Genomic DNA, 22,473 nt, shown 5'->3' with positions numbered 1-22,473 from the left:
CTTTCACAAAGTATAAAAAAAGACAAATATATAACAAAAGAGGAACTAATAAAAAGTTAGAAAAGAGTTTCAGGAAGTGCAAATTTAAATAATAGAGAAGTTTATAGAAAGAGAGATAAAGATAATTAAGAAAGAAAATCATCAATGGTATAATCAAGGAAATATTCTGGAACTAGAGAACACAAGTTTCCAGAAATAGTTCCCTATCTGCCCAGCAAAATAAATGAATATGGATTCACACCATGACATATTACTTCAGACTTTCCAATCACTTAGTACAGGAGCTTTTAGTTCTGGCAATGGATAGAGTAGTTGACATTAAACAAATGCTCCTCCTAAAAACAATTATAAATTTGAACACAATTCCAAAATTAACTCTTTGAGAACATTGGAGTATGACAAATATATACAGGAATTATATATATGTGTGTATATTATATATATATATATAATATATATTATATAAGATGCTATAATCCTTGAGAAAAGGGAAGCATATCCTAAGAGGTGTCCATATTCACTCCAGCTTTTGCTTTATATGTATTTCTGTGTGCTGCAGGAGATTTGAGCCAAAGCAGAAAACAATAGTCTTACTGACTAAGGAGATAGAATTCAAGGTTAAAGCTGAGAAAGCACCATAACTTGAGAGGTATGAGGACTGAGAGGAAAAATAATAGATAAAAGAGTTTTGAAATCCATGTGTGATCACCTCTCCAATTTTTTTTTTCTTACTTCTCCAATTATTTACTGACATCCAGACTCAGTATGAACATGTGCAAGGTAAGAATTCAAGAAACTTAGTAGAAACAGCAGTTGGGAAACTGAAAATCTGAACATCTATTTGAGTTAATGAGTGATTAACTCATTTTGTTGGTAAGACAGAGATGGGAGTTCAAACCTAAGATACAGAATTTTCTGAGCTTTCTATATAGTCCTCTAATGGTTCATCACCTAGGGAGTGTGAGCTCATCCTGAGGTTACAAGCCATGACCTAGAACTAAGGGCTTAAGGGTAAAAATAAAATATAACAAACATAGTAAACCCTAAAGCTAACATTGTACCACACCTTGTTGATCCATCGTTCTATTTTTCACCCCAAATTTCTTGTATCCAATAAAAACTTACAATGCATTTTTTTAAAATACAGGACAAATTTACTAAGAAATAATAAAAAAAGAAACAGAATACAGAGACATAACCACAATTGATTCAGGTATGGAATCAACAGGTGCCCTAAAAAAAAATAACTGACTTTCATGAAATTAGAGGAAACATGGAAATTTTCACCAAAGACAAGGCATCCACTAAAAAGGGATTACAATGGAAATTGCTGAAATAGAGAATAAATTTATATCTAATAAAATATTAGAAACAATAGACCAGAAGATCAGTGAACTGGAAGACAGATCAGAAGAAGAAAAGATAAAGAGGAAAGAGACACAGGTGACACTATAAATGTCTAAGTAAGTGTTACAGGACTCCAGAAAGTGAGATGGATGAGAATGGGGCAGAAGCATTATTTAAAAACATTCTGGCCAAGTATTTTCTAAACTGATGGAAGAAACCAATTCATAAGTTCAAAAAATTGTACAAAAGTAAGCACAAAAAAATACACACAGGTACATCACAGTCTAATCATGAAAAACCAAGCAAACACTTTCAGTGTAGTACCAATAAGAATTACAGCTAACTTTTCAATTGAAATAATGAGGACCAGAAGACAATGAGATACACATTCACAGTGCTAAAAGAAAGGGGAATAACTGCGAAACTAAAATTCTACATCTGGTGAATATATCCATCAAAAATAAATGCAAATTAACAAACTAGACATACCAAAGACTTTGACACTAGCATATATGTAATAGTAGAAATACTAAAGAAAGAACTTCAGATGAAGGAAAATAATCACTGATGAAAGTACCAGTAAGAATAATATGTGAGAAATTATAAAAGATTAGTGATTGTTAAATACAAGATCAATAATAATGGCTTATGGAATTTGAAATATTTGTAAAGTAAAATATATGCCAACACATAAGTAAGAGGGCATAAATGGAATCAAACTGTGATGAGATTCTTGCCTCCGTGTGGAAAGTGGCAAAAGTACTAAATTCATGTAGACTATAATTCAGTGATGATATGATAATATGTGGTAAAACCTCAAAAACTTTAATACAAGAATGAACAACTTAAAAAGCTAATCCTAAGTAAATAAAATTAAAAATCTTGATTAATCCAGAGAAATGCAAAAGAAGAAATGAACAAATAGAACTGGAATGCAACTGCAAGATTAATTTAAAACCAATTATATCATTAATGTATACACATTAATATTCAAGATTCAACACAGTTTATGCTATTTGTAAGACACAAACTTTAAATATAAGCATGGATACAAATTGAAAGTAAAAGAATGGAGAAAGACACCCCAAACAGTACAATAAAAAAAAAAAAAAATTAGTGAGACTATAATGAAACAAAGTAAAATTCAAAGGAGACAAATAAGACATTTCACAATAGTAAACAAGTCAATTCAGTAAGAAGATATCATAGTGTTAAATTTATATTAATCGGATATCTTAGTTTTATAATATTTACAGGAAAATGTAAAGAATTAAAAGAAGAAATAGATGAATAAAAATTATAGATGCTAATTTAATCTACTTTTTTCAGAGGTATTTGAACTTTCATTAAAAGAAGCTAGAAAAATAAAAATAATCGTAAATGAAAGTAGAAATACAAATAAACAACGTATCAATGAAACAAAAAGCAGGTCTGAAATTGGGAAACTCAGCTAAGGAAAAGACTTCAAAAATATTTTAAAATTGTTAAAGCTCTCACAACACTCAACACTATGGAAAAAAAAAAACAGAACATAATACCCCTTCAGCATTAATAAAGGGAATATAGATACAGACACTAAAGTCATTAAAATGGTATAAAGAGAATATTGGAAAAAGCATTAATCTGATGACTTGGAAAACATGTGCAATATATACAAAGATGTCATATTTGAAATATGTAAAGAATCCTATAAGTAAATAAAAATACAAGCAGCCTGATTAAAAATGGAAAATAGAATGGAATAAATAATTCACAGAAGAAGGTATCTACATGACCAATAAATATATGAAAATTGCTCGGCATCATTTCTTATTAAGGATATAAAAATTAAAACCAGAATGAGATACTACTACAAATCCACCACAATAGCTGACAGATTCAAGTGTTTTTAAGAATGTGGACCAATGGGGGAGGAGTCAAGATGGCAGAGAAGTAGCAGGCTGAGACTACATCAGGTAGCAGGAGATCAGCTAGATAGCTTATTTAAACATTGCAAACACCTACAAATCCAACGGGAGACTGAAGAAAAGAACAGCAATTCTAGAAACAGAAAATCAACCACTTTCTGAAAGGTAGGACTGGCGGAGAAGTGAATGCAAAGCAACGGGAAGATAGACTCCAGGGGGAGGGGCTGGCTCCCAGCAAGTGGCGGAGCAACTGAGCACTAAATCAGGACTTTTAAAAGTCTGTTCCACTGAGGGATATCGCTCCAGAGGCTAAACCGGGGTGAAGCCCACGTGGGGTCAGCATGGCCCCAGGTCCTGCAGGGTCACAGAAGGATGGGGGTAACTGAGTGTGGCAGAGCTCGCAGGTATTAGAATGGGGAAGCCGCCTACAGAGATGAGGAGTGAGCTCACAGCTTATGGTTACCTTGAACTGGTCTCAGCCTGGGTGAGCTCGGAGCACGGCCGGGGGCCAGGGAGACGGAAGTGATTGGGAGATATTATCTGAGGGCGCACTGAGGAGTGGGGCCCCAGCCCTCGGCTCCTCCAGGCCGGAGACGGGTAGGCTGCCAATTTCATTCCCGTCCTCCGGAACTCTATGGAAAGCGCTCAGGGAACAAAAGCTCCCGAAGGCGAACCTGAGCGGATTATTCAGCCCGGTCTCGGTAAGGGCGGTGCAATTCCACCTGGGACAAAGACACTTGAGAATCACTACAACAGGCCCCTCCCCCAGAAGATCAACAAGAAATCCAGCCAGGACCAAGTTCACCTACCAAGGAGTGCAGGTTCAATACCAAGGAGAGCAGCAGAATTCCAGAGGAGGAGAAAGCAAAGTACAGAACTCATGACTTACTCCGCATGATTCTTTAGTCTTGCAGTTAATGTAATTTTTTTTCTATTTTTTTCTTCTTCTGCTAATTTTTTTTAACTTTTACCCTTTTCTTTTTTAATGTTTCTTAACTAGTTTATCTAATATATATATATTTTTTTCTTTATTTGTTTTCTTTTTTAATTGTTTCTTTTTTTTTCTGAACCTCTTTTTATCCCCCCCCCGCATGATTTGGGGTCTCTTCTGACTTGGTTAAAGCATATTTTCCTGGGGTCTTTGCCACCCTTTTAGTATTTTACTTGCTCCTTCATATACTCTTATCTGGACAAAATGACAAGGCAGAAAAATTCACCCCAAAAATAAGAACAAGAGGCAGTACTGAAGGCTAGGGACCTAATCAGTACACACATTGGTAATATGTCAGATATAGAGTTCAGAATGACGATTCTCAAGGTTCTAGCCGGGCTTGAAAAAGGCATGGAAGATATTAGAGAAACCCTCTCAGGAGATATAAAAGCCCTTTCTGGAGAAATAAAAGAACTAAAATCTAACCAAGTTGAAATCTAAAAAGCTATTAATGAGGTGCAATAAAAAAATGGAGGTTCTCACTGCTAGGATAAATGAGGCAGAAGAAAGAATTAGCGATATAGAAGACCAAATGACAGAGAATAAAGAAGCTGAGCAAAAGAGGGACAAGCAGCCACTGGACCATGAGGGGAGAATTCGAGAGATAAGTGACACCATAAGACGAAACAACATTAGAATAATTGAGATTCCAGAAGAAGAAGAAAGAGAGAGGGGAGCAAAAGGTATACTGGAGAGAATTATTGGAGAGAATTTCCCCAATATGGCAAAGGGAACAAGCATCATCAAAATTCAGGAGGTGCAGAGAATGCCCCTCAAAATCAATAAGAATAGGTCCACACCCCGTCACCTAATAGTAAAATTTACAAGTCTTAGTGACAAAGAGAAAATCCTGAAAGCAGCCCAGGAAAAGAAGTCTGTAACATACAATGGTAAAAATATTAGATTGGCAGCAGACTTATCCACAGAGACCTGGCAGGCCAGAAAGAGCTGGCATATATTCAGAGCACTAAACGAGAAAAACATGCAGCCAAGAATACTATATCCAGCTAGGCTTTCATTGAAAATAGGAGAGATAAAAAGTTTCCAGGACAAACAAAAACTGAAAGAATTTGCAAACACCAAACCAGCTCTACAGGAAATATTAAAAGGGGTCCTCTAAGCAAAGAGAGAGCCTAAAAGTAGTAGATCAGAAAGGAACAGAGACAATATACAGTAGCAGTCACCTTACAGGCAATACAATGGCACTAAATTCATATCTCTCCATAGTTATCCTAAATGTTAATGGGCTAAATGCCCCAATCAAAAGACACAGGGTATCAGAATGGATTAAAAAACAATACCCATCTAAATGTTGCCTACAAGAAACTCATTTTAGACCCAAAGACACCTCCAGATTTAAAGTGAGGGGGTGGAAAAAAATTTACCATGCTAATGGACATCAGAAGAAAGCAAGGGTGGCAATCCTTATATCAGATCAATTAGATTTTAAGCCAAAGACTATAATAAGAGATGAGGAAGGATACTGTGTCATACTCAAAGGGTCTGTCCAACAAGAAGATCTAACAATTTTAAATACCTATGTCCCTAACGTGGGAGCAGCCAACTATATAAACCAATTAAAAACAAAATCAAAGAAACACATCAACAATAATACAATAATAGTAAGGGACTTTAACACTCCCCTCACTGAAAGGGACAGATCATCCAAGCAAAAGATCAACAAGGAAACAAAGGCCTTAAATGACACACTGGACCAGATGGATATCACAGATATATTCAGAACATTCCATCCCAAAGCAACAGAATACACATTCTTCTCTAGTGCACATGGAACATTCTCCAGAATAGATCACATCCTGGGTCCTAAATCAGGTCTCAACTGGTATCAAAAGATTGGGATCATTCCCTGCATATTTTCAGACCACAATGCTCTGATGCTAGAACTCAATCACAAGAACAAGTTTGGAAAGAACCCAAATACATGGAGACTAAACAGCATCCTTCTAAAGAATGAATGGGTCAACCAGGAAATTAAAGAAGAATTAAAAAAATTCGTGGAAACAAATGATAATGAAAACACAAAAATTCAAAATCTGTGGGACACAACAAAGGCAGTCCTGAGGGGAAAATATATAGTGGTACAAGCCTTTCTCAAGAAACAAGAAAGCTCTCAAGCACACAACCTAACCCTACACCTAAAGGACCTGGAGAAGGAACAAGAAAGAAACCCTAAACCCAGCAGGAGAAGAGAAATCATAAAGATCAGAGCAGAAATCAATGAAATAGAAACCAAAAAAACAATAGAATAAATCAATGAAACTAAAAGATGGTTCTTTGAAAGAATGAATAAGTTTGATAAACCCCTGACCAGACTTATCAAAAAGAAAAGAAAAAGGACCCAAATAAATTAAATCATGAATGAAAGAGGAGAGATCACAACTAACACCAACGAAATACAAACAATTATAAGAACATACTATGAGCAACTCTATGCCAACAAATTTGACAATCTGGAAGAAATGGATGAACAAGAAGAAACAGAAAACCTGAACAGACCCATAACCAGTAAGGAGATTGAAACAGTCATCAAAAATCTCCAAACAAACAAAAGCCCAGGGCCAGATGGCTTCCCAGAGGAATTCTACCAAATATTTAAAGAAGAACTAATTCCTATTTTCCTGAATCTGTTCCAAAAAACAGAAATGGAAGGAAAACTTCCAAACTCATTTTATGAGGCCAGCATCACCTTGATCCCAAAACCAGACAAGGATGCCATCAAAAAAAAGAACTACAGACCAATATCATTGATGAACACAGATGCAAAAATTCTCACCAAAATACTAGCCAATAAAATTCAACAGTACATTAAAAGGATCATTCACCATGACCAAGTGGGATTTATTCCAGGGCTTCAAGGTTGGTTCAACATCCACAAATCAATGAATGTGATACAACACATTAACAAAAGAAAGAACAAGAACCATATGATACTCTCAATAGATGCTGAAAAAGCATTTAACAAAGTACAGCATCCCTTCCTGATCAAAACTCTTCAAAGTGTAGGGATAGAGGGTACATACCTCAATATTATCAAAGCCATCTATGAAAAACCCACCGCAAATATCATTCTCAATGGAGAAAAACTGAAAGCTTTTCTGCTAAGGTCAGGAACACAGCAGGGATGTCCATTATCACCACTGCTATTCAACAGGTACTAGAAGTCCTAGCCTCAGCATCAGACAACAAAAGGAAATTGAAGGCATCTAAATTGGCAGAGAAGAAGTCAAACTATCACTCTTCGCAGATGATATGATACTATATGTGGAAACCCAAAAGTCTCCACTCCAAAACTGCTAGAACTTGTACAGGAATTCAGTAAAGTGTCAGGATATAAAATCAATGCACAGAAATCAGTTGCATTTCTCTACACCAACAACAAGACAGAAGAAAGAGAAATTAAGGAGTCGATCCAACTTACAATGGTACCCAAAACTATAAGATACCTAGGAATAAACCTAACCAAAGAGTCTAAGAATCTATACTCAGAAAACTATAAAGTACTCATGAAAGAAATTGAGGAAGACACAAAGAAATGGAAAAATGTTCCATGCTCCTGGATTGGAAGAACAAATATTGTGAAAATGTCTATGCTACCTAAAGCAATCCACACATTTAATACAATTCCTTTCAAAATACCATCCATCTTTTTCAAAGAAATGGAACAAATAATCCTAAAATTTATATGGAACCAGAAAAGACCTCGAATAGCCAAAGGAATATTGAAAAAGAAATCCAAAGTTGGTGGCATCACAATTCCAGACTTCAAACTCTATTACAAAGCTGTCATCATCAAGACAGCATGGTACTAGCACAAAAACAGACACATAGATCAGTGGAACAGAATAGAGAGCCCAGAAATAGACCCTCAACCCTATGGTCAACTAATATCTGACAAAGCAGGAAAGAATGTCCAATGGAAAAAGAACAGCCTCTTCAACAAATGATGTTGGGAAAATTGGACAGCCACATGCAGAAAAATGAATTGGACTACTTCCTTACACCACAGATGAGAATAGACTCAAAATCGATGAAGGACCTCAATGTGAGAAAGGAATCCATCAAAATCCTTGAGGAGACCACAGGCAGCAACCTCTTCGACCTCAGCCACAGCAACTTCTTCCTAGGAACATCGCCCAAGGCAAGGGAAGCAAGGGCAAAAATGAACTATTGGGATTTCATCAAGATCAAAATCTTTTGCACAACAAAGGAAACAGTTAACAAAACCAAAAGACAACTGACAGAATGGGAGAAGATATTTGCAAATGACATATCAGATAAAGGGCTAGTGTCCCAAATCTATAAAGAACTTAGCAAACTCAACACCCAAAGAACAAATAATCCAATCAAGAAATGGGCAGAAGACATGAACAGACATTTCTGCAAAGAAGACATCTAGATGGCCAACAGACACGTGAAAAAGTGCTCCACATCACTCGGCATCAGGGAAATACAAATCAAAACCACAATGAGATATCACCTCACACCAGTCAGAATGGCTAAAATTAACAAGTCAGGAAATGACAGATGCTGGCGAGGATTTGGAGAAAGGGGAACCCTCCTACACTGTTGGTGGGAATGCAAGCTGGTGCAACTACCCTGGAAAGCAGCATGGAGGTTCCTCAAAATGTTGAAAATAGAACTACCCTATGAACCCGCAATTGCACTACTGGGTATTTACCCTAAAGATGCAAATGTAGTGATCCGAAGGGGCACATGTACCCGAATGTTAATAGCAGCAATGTCTATAATAGCCAAACTATGGAAAGAATCTAGATGTCCAACAACAGATGAATGGATCAAGAAGATGTGGTATACATACACAATGGAATACTATGCAGCCATCAAAAGAAATGAAATCTTGCCATTTGCGACAACGTGGATGGAACTAGAGGGTATGATGCTTAGCGAAATAAGTCAATCAGAGAAGGACAACTATCATATGATCTCCCTGATATGAGGAAGTGGAGATGCAACATGGTGGGGTTCAGGGGGTAGGAGAAGAATAAATGAAACAAGATGGGATTGGGAGGGAGACAAACCATAAGTGACTCTTAATCTCACAAAACAAACTAAGAGTTTCTGGGTGGAGGGGGTCCGGGAGACAGGGGTGGTGTTATGGACATTGGGGAGGGTATGTGCTACGGTGAGTGCTGTGAAGTGTGTAAACCTAGCGATTCACAGACCTATATCCCTGGGGATAAAAATACATAATATGTTTATTAAAATAAAAAAAATAATTAAAAGGAAAGAAAAAAAACCCAATGTGGACCAATGAAGATTATGGTACTTTCTTGGCCAAGGTATAAATTGGTACACCCATTTGGAAAACTGTTTGCCAAAGAATTACTAAATGTAAACTTATAGTTATCCAATGTTCCAGTAATTCTACCTCAGGTGTATACTTAGGCAAAAAAGAAATGTATGTCTACCAGAAGACGTGTACGAAACTATCTGGGAAATAACCCAAATGTTAATTGATAGAAAAATGGACAAAATAATTATGCTAAACATCAATAAAAACAGATGAACTATGTCCATGTTCAACAATGCAGATAAAATGTTGAGCCAAAGGAGTCAGTCACCAAGTGTATATACTGTGTGGTTCCATTCATATGAAATTCAAGAACAAGTACAACTCAACAATAGTGATAGAGATCAGAATGGTGTTTACTTTTGGTGGAGAAGGATATTAACAAAAAAGAGACACAAGGATACTTTTAGGGCTCAGTAAATGTTTTATGTCTGAATCTGGATGGTAGTTACACAGACGTGCACATATGTGAAAACTTAACACAATGTACACTGTAGATTCAGCAATCTATGATATATGTGTGACACCTGAGTAGAAATCTTTTTTAAAAGAGTGGAAGATAAGTGTCATCAAAATGAAAGGAAAACAAAACAAAAAAGGATAACATGAGATGCCAGCATCAGGGAACTCCACATGGAAGAGAGGTAAAGGAAATCTCTGAGGGTAGGTGAAGGAATCCCATGTAACAGTTCAAGATCAAGAGTCAACACGGCAGATTCAAGCAATATGACACAACAAACAGGTGAAGAAGATGAGGGCCATCCTGGAGATCTCCCCTGCCATTGCCCTACTTTCTTTTCCTGTACTTAAGAAATAATGTCAGGTCGAGCCTTGTCTTGACATGGGTGGCTGAGGATTCTGGTTTCTTTTCTAGGCCCTGTTGCCTTTTAGGCTGAATGTTTTACCCCAAAACACTATCCTGTTTTGATATTCTCCTGAGAACCAAGAGGGTCTTTTGAGCTTGCAAGAAGATGATTCCTTTTACCACACTCCCAGTTCATACCCCTGAAGGGTGGTCAGTAGCTGAATCGTAAGTAGCTTCTTACAGGATGAGAACAACAAAAAATCTTTTTATATTTTTGAAGTCATAATTAAATTTAATAAAACACAATCCTTACTTTCTGTACTCTTAATGCTAGCTAATAAAAACTTGCAACAAATCAACATTAAGTATAACATCATGTTTAGAAATGCTGCAATGGGGAGCGGGAGGAGCAGGATGGCAGAGGAGTAGGAGCAAGGTGGTCCTGAGAGGAAAGTATATAGCAATATAAGACTTTCTCAGGAAACAAGAAAGGTCTCAAATTCACAACCTAATCCTACAGTTAAAGGAGCTGGAGAAAGAACAGCAAAGAAAGCCTAAACCCAGCAGGTGAAGACAAATAATAAAGATCAGAGCAGAAATCAATGAAATAGAAACCAAAAGAATAGTAGAACAGATCAATGAAACTAGGAACTGGTTCTTTGAAAGAATTAGTAAGATTAATAAACCCCTTGACAGACTCATCAAAAAGAAGAGAAAGGACCCAAAATAATAAAATCATGAATGAAACCAACAACCAACACCAAAGAAATACAAACAATTATAAGAAAGTATTATGAACAACTATACGCCAGCAAATTTGACAATCTGGAAGAAATGGATGGATTCCTAGAGACATATAATTACTAAAACTGAACCAGGAAGATATAGAAAACATGAACAGACACATAACCAGTAAGAAGATTGAAGCAATAATCAAAAATCTCCCAACAAGGTGACTGGGTGGCTCCATCATTAAGTATCTGCCTTCAGCTCAGGTCATGATGCCAGGGTCCTGGAATCAAGTCCCACATTGGGCTCCCTGCTCAGTGGGGAGCTTTCTTCTCCCAGTTCTACTCCCACTGCTTGTGTTCCCTCTCTCTCTCTCACTCTGTCAAATAAATAAATAAAATCTTAAAAAAAAAATCTCAACAAACAAGAGCCCAGGGACAGATGGCTTCCCAGGGGAATTCTACCAAACATTTAAAGAAGAATCAATATCTATTCTCCTGAAACTGTTCCAAAAAATAGAAATGAAAGAAAACTTCCAAACTCATTTTATGAGGCCAGCATTACCTTGATCCCAAAACCAGATGAAAGACCCCATCTAAAAGGAGAGTTACAGACCAATATCCCTGATAAACATGGATGCAAAAATTCTCACCCAAATACTAGCCAATAGGATCCCATAACACATTAAAAGAATTATTCACCATGACCTAGTGGGATTTATTCCTGGACTTCAAGGTTGGTTCAACATCCACAAATCAATCAATGTGATACAATACATTAATAAAAGAAAGAACAAGAACCATATGATACTCTCAATAGATGCTGAAAAAGCACTTGACAAAGTACAGCATCCTTTCTTGATCAAAACTCTTCACAGTGTAGGGATAGAGGGTACATACCTCAATATCATCAAAGCTATCTATGAAAAACCCAGAGCAAACATCATTCTCAATGGGAAAAACTTAGAACTTTTCCCCTAAGGTCAGGAACATGGCAGGGCTGTCCACTATCTCCACTGCTATTCAACATAGTACCAGAGGTCCTAGCCTTAACAATCAGACAACAAAAAGAAATAAAATGCATCTGAATTGGCAAAAAGTCAAACTCTCACTCTTTGCAGAAAATATGATACTTTATGTGGAAAACTCAAAGACTTCATCCCAAAACTGCTAGAACTCATACAGAAATTCAGTAAAGTGTCAGGATATAAAATCAATACACATAAATCAGTTGCAATTCTATACACCAACAAGACAGAAGAAAGAGAAATTAAGGATTCAATCTCATTTACAATCACACCCAAAACCATAAGATACCTATGAATAAATCTAACCCAAGAGGCAAAGAATCTGTACTCAGAAAACTATAGAGTGCTCATGAAAGAAATTGAGGAAGACACCAAGAAATGGAAAAACATTTCATACTCATGGAACGGAATAACAAATATTATGAAAATATCTATGCTACCTAGAGAAATCTACACATTCAATGCAATCCCTATCAAAATACCATCAACTTTTTTCAAGGAAATGGAACAAATGATCCTACAATTTATATGGAAGCAGAAAAGATCCCAAATAGCCAGAGGAATCTTGAAAAAGAAAACCAAAGTTGGTGGCATCACTATTTCAGACTTTAAGCTCTATTACAAAGCTGTAATCATCAAGACAGTACGGTACTGGCACTAAAACAGACACATAGATCAATGGAACAGAATAGAGAGCCCAGAAATAGACCCTCAACTCTGTGGTCAACAGCTTTGATGAAGCAGGAAAAAACATCTACTGGAAAAAAGACAGTTTCTTCAACAAATGGTGTTGGGAAAATTGGACAGCCACATGCAGAAGAATGAAATTGGACCATTTCTTTATACCACACACAAAAATTACTCAAAATGGATGAAAGACCTCAATCTGAGACAGGAATCCATCAAAATCCTTGAGGAGACCACAGGTAGCAACTTCCTTGACCTCACCTGCAGCAACTTCTCCTAGAAACATCACCAAAGGCAAGGGAAGCAAGGGCAAAAATGAACCATTGGGACTTCATTAAGATAAAAAGCTTTTGCACAGCAAAGGAAACAGTCAACCAAACCAAAAGACAAAGAGTATGGGAGAAGATATTTACAAATGATATATCAGATAAAGGGCTAGTATCCAAAATCTATAAAGAACTTAGCAAACTCAACACCCAAAGAATAAACAATCCAGTTAAGAAATAGGTACAACACATGAAGAGACATGTCTGCAAAGAAGACATCCAAATGGCCAACAGACATATGAAAAATGCTCAATATCACTCAACATCACAGAAATACAAATCAAAACCACAGTGAGATACCACCTTACACCAGCCAGAATGGCTAAAATTAACCAGTCAGGAAATGACAAATGTTGGTAAGGATGCAGAGAAAGAAGAACGCTCCTACTCTGTTGATGGGAATGCAAGGTGGTGTAGCCACTCTGGAAAACAGTATGGAGGTTCCTCAAAAAGTTGAAAATAGAACTACCCTATGACCCAGCAATTGCACTACCTGGTATTTACCCTAAAGATACAAATGTAGTGATCTGAAGGGGCACATGCACCCAGACATTTGTAGCAGCAATGTCCATAATAGTCAAACCATGGAAAAAGCCTAGATGTCCATCAACAGATGAACGGATAAAGAAAATGTGGTGTGTGTGTGTGTGTGTGTGTGTGTGTGTGTGTGTGTGTGTAAAACGAAGCCATCAAAAAAAAATCTTGCCATTTGCAATTATGTGGATGGAACTAAAGAGTATTATGCTAAGTGAAATAAGTCAATCAGAGAAAGACAATTACCATATGATTTCACTAATATGAAGAATTTAAGAAACAAGACAGAGGATGATAGGGGAAGGGAGGAAAAAATGAAACAAGATGAAACCAGAGAGGGAGACAAACCATAAGAGACTCTTAATCTCAGGAAACAAACTGGAGGTTGCTGGGGGGATGAGGGTGAAAGGGATGGTTGGAAAGGGATGTAACTAAGGGTGGATATTGGGGAGGGCATGTGCTATAGGGAGTGCTGTGAATTGTGTAAGACTGATGAATCACAGACCTATACCTCTGAAACAAATAATACATTATATGTTTTAAAAAATGCTGTAATTCATAAGTAAACATGGACATAAAATCACATATGCTTCTTTCTTCTTTCTAATCTTAACATTTTCTGTGAAGTAGAACAAGATTTTGAGCACACTGGTGATTTCTTCAAAATAGTTACAATATCTACATGACAAAACACAACCAACAACATTCAGTTAAGATCATGTAGACATTTCATCTGTTAATATTTAAGAAATATTAAAATTTGTAGCATCTCCTTTCAACATAGAATTATAGATATTATAGTCCTTTCCCACATTTATTTCTCCCTAGAATACCAATGAGTATTTCTGAGTTGGAAATTAAATATAATATATAGTAAACTAACATAATGGGGAAAGTATAGATAGGAAGCATGAGTTTGAATCTAGGCTTTTCTGCTCTAGATAAAATGTTTTCACTTACAGAACAGAAAGATTCAAACCTGGTTTGGAATGCTGTTTTATCAGTGAAATGAGATAGCATGTTAAAATATCTTCCTTAGGACGCCTGGGCGGCTCTGTCAGTTGAGTGTCTGCCTTTGGCTCAGGTCATGCTCTCAGTGTCCTGGGATGCAATCCCACATCGGGCTCCTTGCTCAGTGGGGAGCCTGCTTCTCCCTCTGCCTTCCTCTCCCCCTGCTTGTGTGCTCTCTCTCTCTCTCTCTCTCTCTGAAAAATAAATAAATAAATCTTTGGGGAAAAATATCTTCCTTGGTATCCAACACAGAATATGTGCTTGATGTTTGTCATTTCCCTTAGTCTCCTGATAATCAATATTTTATCCTAAACAGTTCATAGAATAAAATCATTTTTCCTATTTAGATGACTCAAAATTTTGAATATAAATATGCCATGGTGGTGGAGAAATATGAAAAAAATATGGAAACTTTTTGTTTGTTTTTATTTAATTTCTTTTCAGTGTAACAGAATTCATTGTTTATGAACCACACCCAGTGCTCCATGCAATATGTGCCCTCCATAATACCCACCACCAGCTCCCCCACCCTTCTACCCCCCCACCCCATCAAAACCTTCAGATTGCTTTTCAGAGTCCATAGTCTCTCATGGTTCATCTCCCCCTCCAATTTCCCTCAACTCCCTACTCCTCTCCATCTCCCCATGTCTGGAAACTTTTAAAAATCCTTTTTAGAATTAAAAAGAGAGAGAGAGAGAGAGAGATGGACTGCTCCCTTCTAATACAAATGGAGGTCAGGAAAATGATACATGTTTGGCTTTTGCATTGATGCCTCCACCTATGTACGGGGAAAATGTATGCTTTTCACCTGACTCAACAAAGTAGAATTTGGCCAAAGATTATATGGATTTAGACTGCAATGTTAATTCTTCAAGGATTTATTTTTGGTGTTTTTTAATTGTTCATCTTAATAAGAGGTTGGTGATTTAATACCCAACCAACTATCTAAATCAACAGCCACCATTATGTAATCAAACTTTCCTTTTTCAGGTCTTCAGATTCTGGCTGAGACTAGATGAAGGTGGTAGCATTATAAAGAAACCAGATATAATTATAGTGTTGTTTCACCTGCTTGCACTTGCTGCTTAAAGTCTTGTTATCACTCTTTGCACATAGGAAAGGACCCGTGGTTGTAGGCAACATCCCCACTTCCAGCAAACTGGTGTTCAGGCTACCTTGTTTGAAGTGATGGTACCTGTGAACTTTCCTTTTTTGGGAGAGGGGGATCTTTACTTTTCTCCATCACTGGAATGTTCAAAGAGCAGAAAGTGATACACTTTCATGAAGCTTGTCTCTGTCTAAAACACTTCTCTTTCAAAGAGAAAAGCCCTTGCTTTACTCTCCACGCATCCAGAACACTGACTTTTCATCAGCTGATTAACTTTTCTTTCAGGTCTTTCTCCAGGAAGCATCTCCACGTTAAGGAAGACTTTCAAAAAGCAAAGTCCCTGAATATATTATCTTGAAGTTTCTTTGAGTTGCCTTTAAGAGTCACAAAAAAGAGTTTTCTCCTTTTAAGACCCAAGAAGAAAACTCATATCTTTTCCTAAAACCCTGGTTACAATAATGATCTTCAATGTTCCTTATTCTAAGCAAGGTCACCACAATAAATCCCAGGTCTGGTACAGTCCAAAGAAAAATGTTACATCTTCAGGTATATTTGCACACCCTCATCAGAATACAAAATTTATGTAATTAAAGAAGTTTCTCTTTTTGCCTTTGATATCAGAAAGAGTCAAAAGTTGCTACGCACATGTTGTCATCTGTACCCGCTCTGTCTCTTTAGTCAGTGAGATCTTTGTACTTTTGAATGTCTCCCTGTGTGCCGTGCTTTGACCTCTAATCTCGCAAATCTTTTCTTAAATAGATGGAGGGATTTATTATTTCCCATTGCTGCTAAAACAAATCACCACAAGTTTTGTGGATTAAAACAACCCAAATTTATCATCTTACAGCTTCAGAAGTTCAGAATGGTCTCAGTGAACTAAAATCAAGATGTTGGCAGGGCTTCTTTCTTCTGAAGGGTCCAGGGGAAAATCAATTTCCTTGCCTTTTCCAGCTTCTATAGGCCACCCACATTCCCTACCTCAAGGCCTCCTCGTTCCATCTTCAAAGCAAACAAGGTTGCATCTCTCTGGCCATTCTTCCTTAATCACATGTCGTTCAGACCCTCAAACCTTCTACCTCCTTCTTGGTCCCAACCAGTTAATCCAAGATAATGTCAGCATCTGCTGATTATCATCCTTAATTCCATCTGCAATCATATTTCATCTTTGTCATACAATGTAACATATCTCCAGGTTGAGGAATTGGGACATAGACATCTCTGAATGTCTATGTACCTATTATTTTGCCTACCATAGAGGGCAAGTCTTGAATTAACAATGGAGAATTAGGGATGTCTGTGTGGCTCAGTTGGTTAAGCATCTGCCTTTGGCTCAGGTCATGATCCCAGGGTCCTGGGATCCAGCCCCATGTCAGGCTCTCTGCTCAGTGGGGCGCTTCTCTCGACTCCCTTTGCCCCCTCCCCCTGCTTATGTGTGTGCATGCTCTCTCTCTCTGTGTCAAATAATTTAATAGAATCTTTTTTTTTTTAAAAGGTAGAGATTAATATTCACAAAATATATAAAATCTGAGTTGGGGAGTTAGTCTAGGGTCAAGAGTAACAACCACAATCCCCACCAAAAAAAAAAAAAAAAGGGAGTAGCATTTGAGGTAAGATTACCAACAAAAATCATCTGTCCGTGGGTATGGGAATGGAAGGTATATTCACACAGAGCAGGAGAGGCCTGGGAAACAGAGCATCAGCCCTAACAGAAAGGGCTAGGATGTTAAATTCCAAGCCACTTTCCTGGTCTTCCTCCTCCACCAGACCCAAAAGCCTTTGTATTGCCACAGCTCTCTCACTAGCCTTGGCCCTAAATTTCATTTCTTGGTTGGTATATCTTGCAATGGAGGAACTGCATGCAAACACTAAATATGCACCTGAAGGAGACTTACCCCTAGCTTTAGTGGTTCCAAGACAGCTTTATATCATTAATTACCAAGGTTCTAACTGAATCTAAGTACTCAGGCTACCACATTAGAGTGTTTATTCATTCCCCAATGTCATGAGACTGCTGAAACAAAATACAGAATGAATTCAGATAGATCTAGGGACCAAAAATATAGACATCACTGAAAATGCAGGGCCAACTATTGATGGACTTGGTATCTATTCCCTTCTTCACTTTAAGCACAGCCGTTTTCTTTTGCTGCTGTAAACAAATGTGTGGCTTAAAACAACAGGGTTTTGGTCAGGCTGTTTCCTTCTGGAAGCTCCCAGGGAGATGCCATTGCCTTGTATTTTCCAGCATCTAGAGTCAACCTGCATTCTACGGGTCCTCACTCCTTCATCCATCTTACAACACTTCATTGCTACTACCCATCGCCTTCTTTGGACAGGCACACTTTTTTGAGGACCCTTATGATTCCACTGAGCTCACCTAGATAACCCAGGGTAATCTAATCTTCTCCTCTATAGATTCATAATCACTATCACCGAAATCTCTTTTGTCAGGTAAAGTCACGTACTCGTAGGTTGTAAAAATTAGGACATAAATATCATTGAGTGTAGGGACATTAATCTATCTCCCATGGTAAAAGAACTCTGATTTTTAGCTTAGTACATAGCCAGATGGGATAAAAACCATGTATGACAGTCTTCCTTTGTAAACAGGTGTGACCATGATGAAACTTATGAAATATAAACTGCAGTATTGTTGAAAGTTGCAGTTAATATACCTAACAGAAATTGGCATGCTCTGTTGACTTCATCCATCCTGATGGCTGGAATGCAAATACTATGGTTGAAACATCAGTAGCCATCTGGGATCAAAGAGGAAACCTTTCACAATGGAATCCCTGCATAGTTGAACTATAAGATAGGAGGGATTTGGGGATCTTTTAGAAACTAAAACAAACCTGAACTGACCTCTTGAATGTGAGATGTCTTGAATGTGGGAGAGAAATATATTACTATGATTATTTGGAGTTTTCTGTTATGCATAGCCAGATTTAATGCTAACTAATACAAATATATTTTTGCATTGGATGGATTAGTATTAAACTTTCATCTTTTAGAAAATTTCTACACTGGCTTTAGGTACAGAAAATATTTTTTGTAACAGAGGGATTTTTTTAATAATTATAGTTAATGTGTTTATATGCAAGGAACCAAAAGGAAGTCTCTAGATAAAGTTGGATTTAGGGAGATTAAATGTAAATTTATATCATTGGTTAGTTCCCTTTTTACTTCTCCTTTTTCCTTTGCAAAATCCTAACAAATTTATAACTTGAAAGGATTGGTCTAAAGGCTAGCACCAACTCTTGACCAAACAACAATTCTAATTTAAAAAGAAAGACACCTTTAAGGATCTTTGCATATGTCTCTGTGTCCCTGATAAGGACCAGTCTAATTCAGTTTTTAATTCTGTGGGCTTAAAAATAAAGCTATGATTTAAAAATTTAAAAAGAACAAGCACACCAGGAATGATATATATTTTTAATCTTCTCTTTATCTAGCAGATTGTTGACTATATACTTCCTCTAGCATTTTACACTCCATTTATGAGCCCATAAAAAGAAAAATTCTATATTTGAACATGTCAGCTTAGTAACCACGCAGTAACAGATAGAATTTCTCAAGCCAATTATTTCTATATTTAGTTTACACACACACAGACACACACACTTCACTGAAATATGTATTGTCCCCAAATTAAATACAAGTGTATAATGGAATCCTTTTTGCTATGTATTTATCCCATTTCTACTCATTGTGGTACTACTGAAGAGAGAACAGCTGGTTACCATCTTCTTAAGATTTAATTTGTAAATCTGCATATAACAGACATGTTTCATACATGTGAATATATGTATTGATAGTAATAGTATTTGTGAAAGATACGCTTTTGCTTCCATATAAATAAATCCTTCAAATATTATACCTACATATGAATAAAATGTTAAAGGTAAACAATAGAGAATATAACATTTAGGAAAAAACATAATAAAAATCACAATTAATTCACAGAAGCAAACTTAGAGTCAAGATGATTAAAACACAAGAAAAAAATCATTGAATGTTACAAATGGACTTGCCTAAATCCCAATATTTGACTATTTCATCTACATAAATTATACCAGGGAAAACAGAAATATAAAACGGATAATAATGGAGCATATACTAACAGCTTCCAACTTGCAAAGAAATGAGGCTCTGAAAGCTTCTCTGTAAGTAGATTGTCCAAAACTTAGAATTTATTTTCATCATTTTCCTTCCAACAGTGGATCATAAAAAATTTTAAGCTTTCAACAAAGTTGAAAAAAATTTTACAATGAATAAGTACATCCTCCCCCACCTAGATTATTGCATTAATGTTTACTGTATTCACTATATCATAGATCTCAAGATAATTAAATAATTACATTTTCCTTCTGAAGCCAGGCTGCTGTTCTAGGTCACATAAATTGAATTAAACTTACAGCGTGGCAATAATTTACATTGGGTTGTTTAACCTTCTCCAAGAGAGTTTAAGTGGTGGTGGTGCATTTGTGTAATAGAAAACTGGGAAATGTAAGAAAGTAGAAGAAATGGACCATTCATAAGCATATCACCAAACATAACCACTACTTACAAAGCATTTTAAATGGTTTTATTTTGCTTTACATAGAACTGATTTTCATAAGATTTATGTAACTTCTGCTCTCATCTTAAATAACAGCATATTGACAACATATTGAATGCTAATAGCCTCTTGAATGCTTGTCCAAAACTTACTTAACCATTACTTAAACATTACTAAATTCCCTTGTAATGTACCATTTGGGTCGTTTTCATTTCTGAATATCATAAAAATGCTACAATGAATTATTTTGTGCTTCAATTTTTTCCCTCATCTGTTTTTCCTGACTTTCAGAAGTGAAATTACTGTTTTGGTAGGAGAAAAAAAATTATTCTTATCTACCCAATTCATGTTATGCATTAATAAACACTCTATTTTTTATCTATTTGTAAACACCCACTTTCAATATCAATGGATAAAAAAAACTAGTAACGTCCATCTTCTGATATTTAAGATATGTCTCTTTCCCATTTCAACAAAAACGTCCTATTTCACACTCCTACTATAGTAGGAGTTCTAATGATTGAAAACATAGTATGTTTTTGAGGTATACAATGAAAAAAAAGCTGGGGGGGGGCGAGTATCTGTTGTCACAGATGGAGATGGAAAGATAAGAATATGACCACTCTCTACACTGATGAGCCATCCATATATCACAAGAGATAAATTAAGCTAACCTGTACTCAACACTACTGCTGTATGTTTCCATTTGACTTGGTGCTCATAAGCTGGTAAAATTATGGAAAATAAAAACTTCAAAAATATTTAAAGTAATTTATGGCAGCTTTTAAATTGATGCTGCAATGTGAGAGTTGTGTTAAGAGTAAAAAGAGGAATGAATTAAAGAGGCTAGGAAATAAATTATTGGGTGAGAAATACAGTAGTCCTCTCCGATCTGTGGAAGATACTTTCTAAGATCCCCTGCAGATGCCTGAAATAGCCAATAGCACTGAACCCAATGTGTACTATTGTACCCGTGATAAAGTTCAATTTGTAATTAAGCACAGGATGAGATTAACATTAATAATAAAATAGAGCCATTATAAGAATATATTGTTATATTGTACAATATATTGTAGTAAGTGTTGTGTGACTCCGGTCCCGCTCTCAAAATATCTTATTCTCCCGTACTCACCCTTCTGGTGGGGATGCGCGACCATGCCCTGCCCACGTGAGGAGACGGAGCGAGGTGAGCGACTAGACATTCTGATGCAGCGGACGCTCCTCCGGCCTCCTGACCATGAGCCCGAAGGAGGATCGTCTGCTTCCAGACTCGGTGGACTGGGACAACCGAACCCAAATCAAAGAAAGCGAAACTGCGGAAAGCGAAAGCTCAGAGAAGAGGGAAGAAGAGTAAAAGTGAGAGGAAGCCTCTGGCCGATTCAACACGGGAGGAAGCAGTACGTTAGCCAGGGAAGGATAGAAACGTCAAATCCTCTGTTACACGCCGTAACATTGTTACATCCTTACGATCGTTGCTTTGCAATGTGTAACAATTTTGTAGCAGAGATTAAAAACCTTGTTGTTTGAACAATGGAGGAAGATTTCTTCAAACTCACTAAGAAAAAGCACTCTGGGTCCTAAACACTTTCATCCAATTCCAAGGTCTTAAAGCAACTTTTGAAAATCCTTTCAGCGACAGCCGTTAGAGAAATGGAAAGCATATTTTATACCTGGCCTACAGGGAATGATCTCCCACCTAGCATCACGAATACAGGCTCCATATAGAATATTGCTTCAGCCTGGACACTGCCTGCTTATATCTGTCCTCAGCCCCAAGACACATCATTAGAACTCAACCATCACTACCTAAAATCTAAATTTAAAAAAAAATTATGAATATATCACATTGATGGGCTGCTAATCTCCTTTTCTGTGTGCTACCTTTCCCCATTCTTAATGGAAATTCCCATCGATTACTTAATCTTGTGATGCTTTTTCTAAGTGAATTAATATGCTTAGGATGTTAAACTGAAGGACCCCTGTTCATCTGCTTTAACTCCATATTTTCACCAGGCTGACAGATTAATTTCTAAGAAAAAACCATTAGCTATAGTCTCCCCCCTGCTATTAAACATGACATATGAAATGAAAATAATTTGAAACAGCTG

At 36.8% G+C, this 22,473-nt stretch overlaps 1 protein-coding gene across 1 annotated transcript in view; it reads right to left on the bottom strand.

The window, feature by feature from the left end:
- The window catches only part of LOC116591889, a 527,246-nt gene that overhangs the window by 461,973 nt on the left and 42,800 nt on the right, over positions 1-22,473 (bottom strand). The window contains exon 5 of the mRNA XM_032345255.1: positions 21,498-21,643. Within this exon, the coding sequence (XP_032201146.1) occupies positions 21,498-21,643 (146 nt within the window). The remainder of the gene's footprint in view (positions 1-21,497; positions 21,644-22,473) is intronic.

The sequence above is a fragment of the Mustela erminea genome, chromosome 1, assembly GCF_009829155.1.
Source record: "Mustela erminea isolate mMusErm1 chromosome 1, mMusErm1.Pri, whole genome shotgun sequence".
In the NCBI taxonomy this organism is placed as follows: Eukaryota; Metazoa; Chordata; class Mammalia; order Carnivora; family Mustelidae; genus Mustela; species Mustela erminea.
Note: the sequence above shows the minus strand (reverse complement) of the source record. Positions and strands in the feature narration are given on the sequence as shown.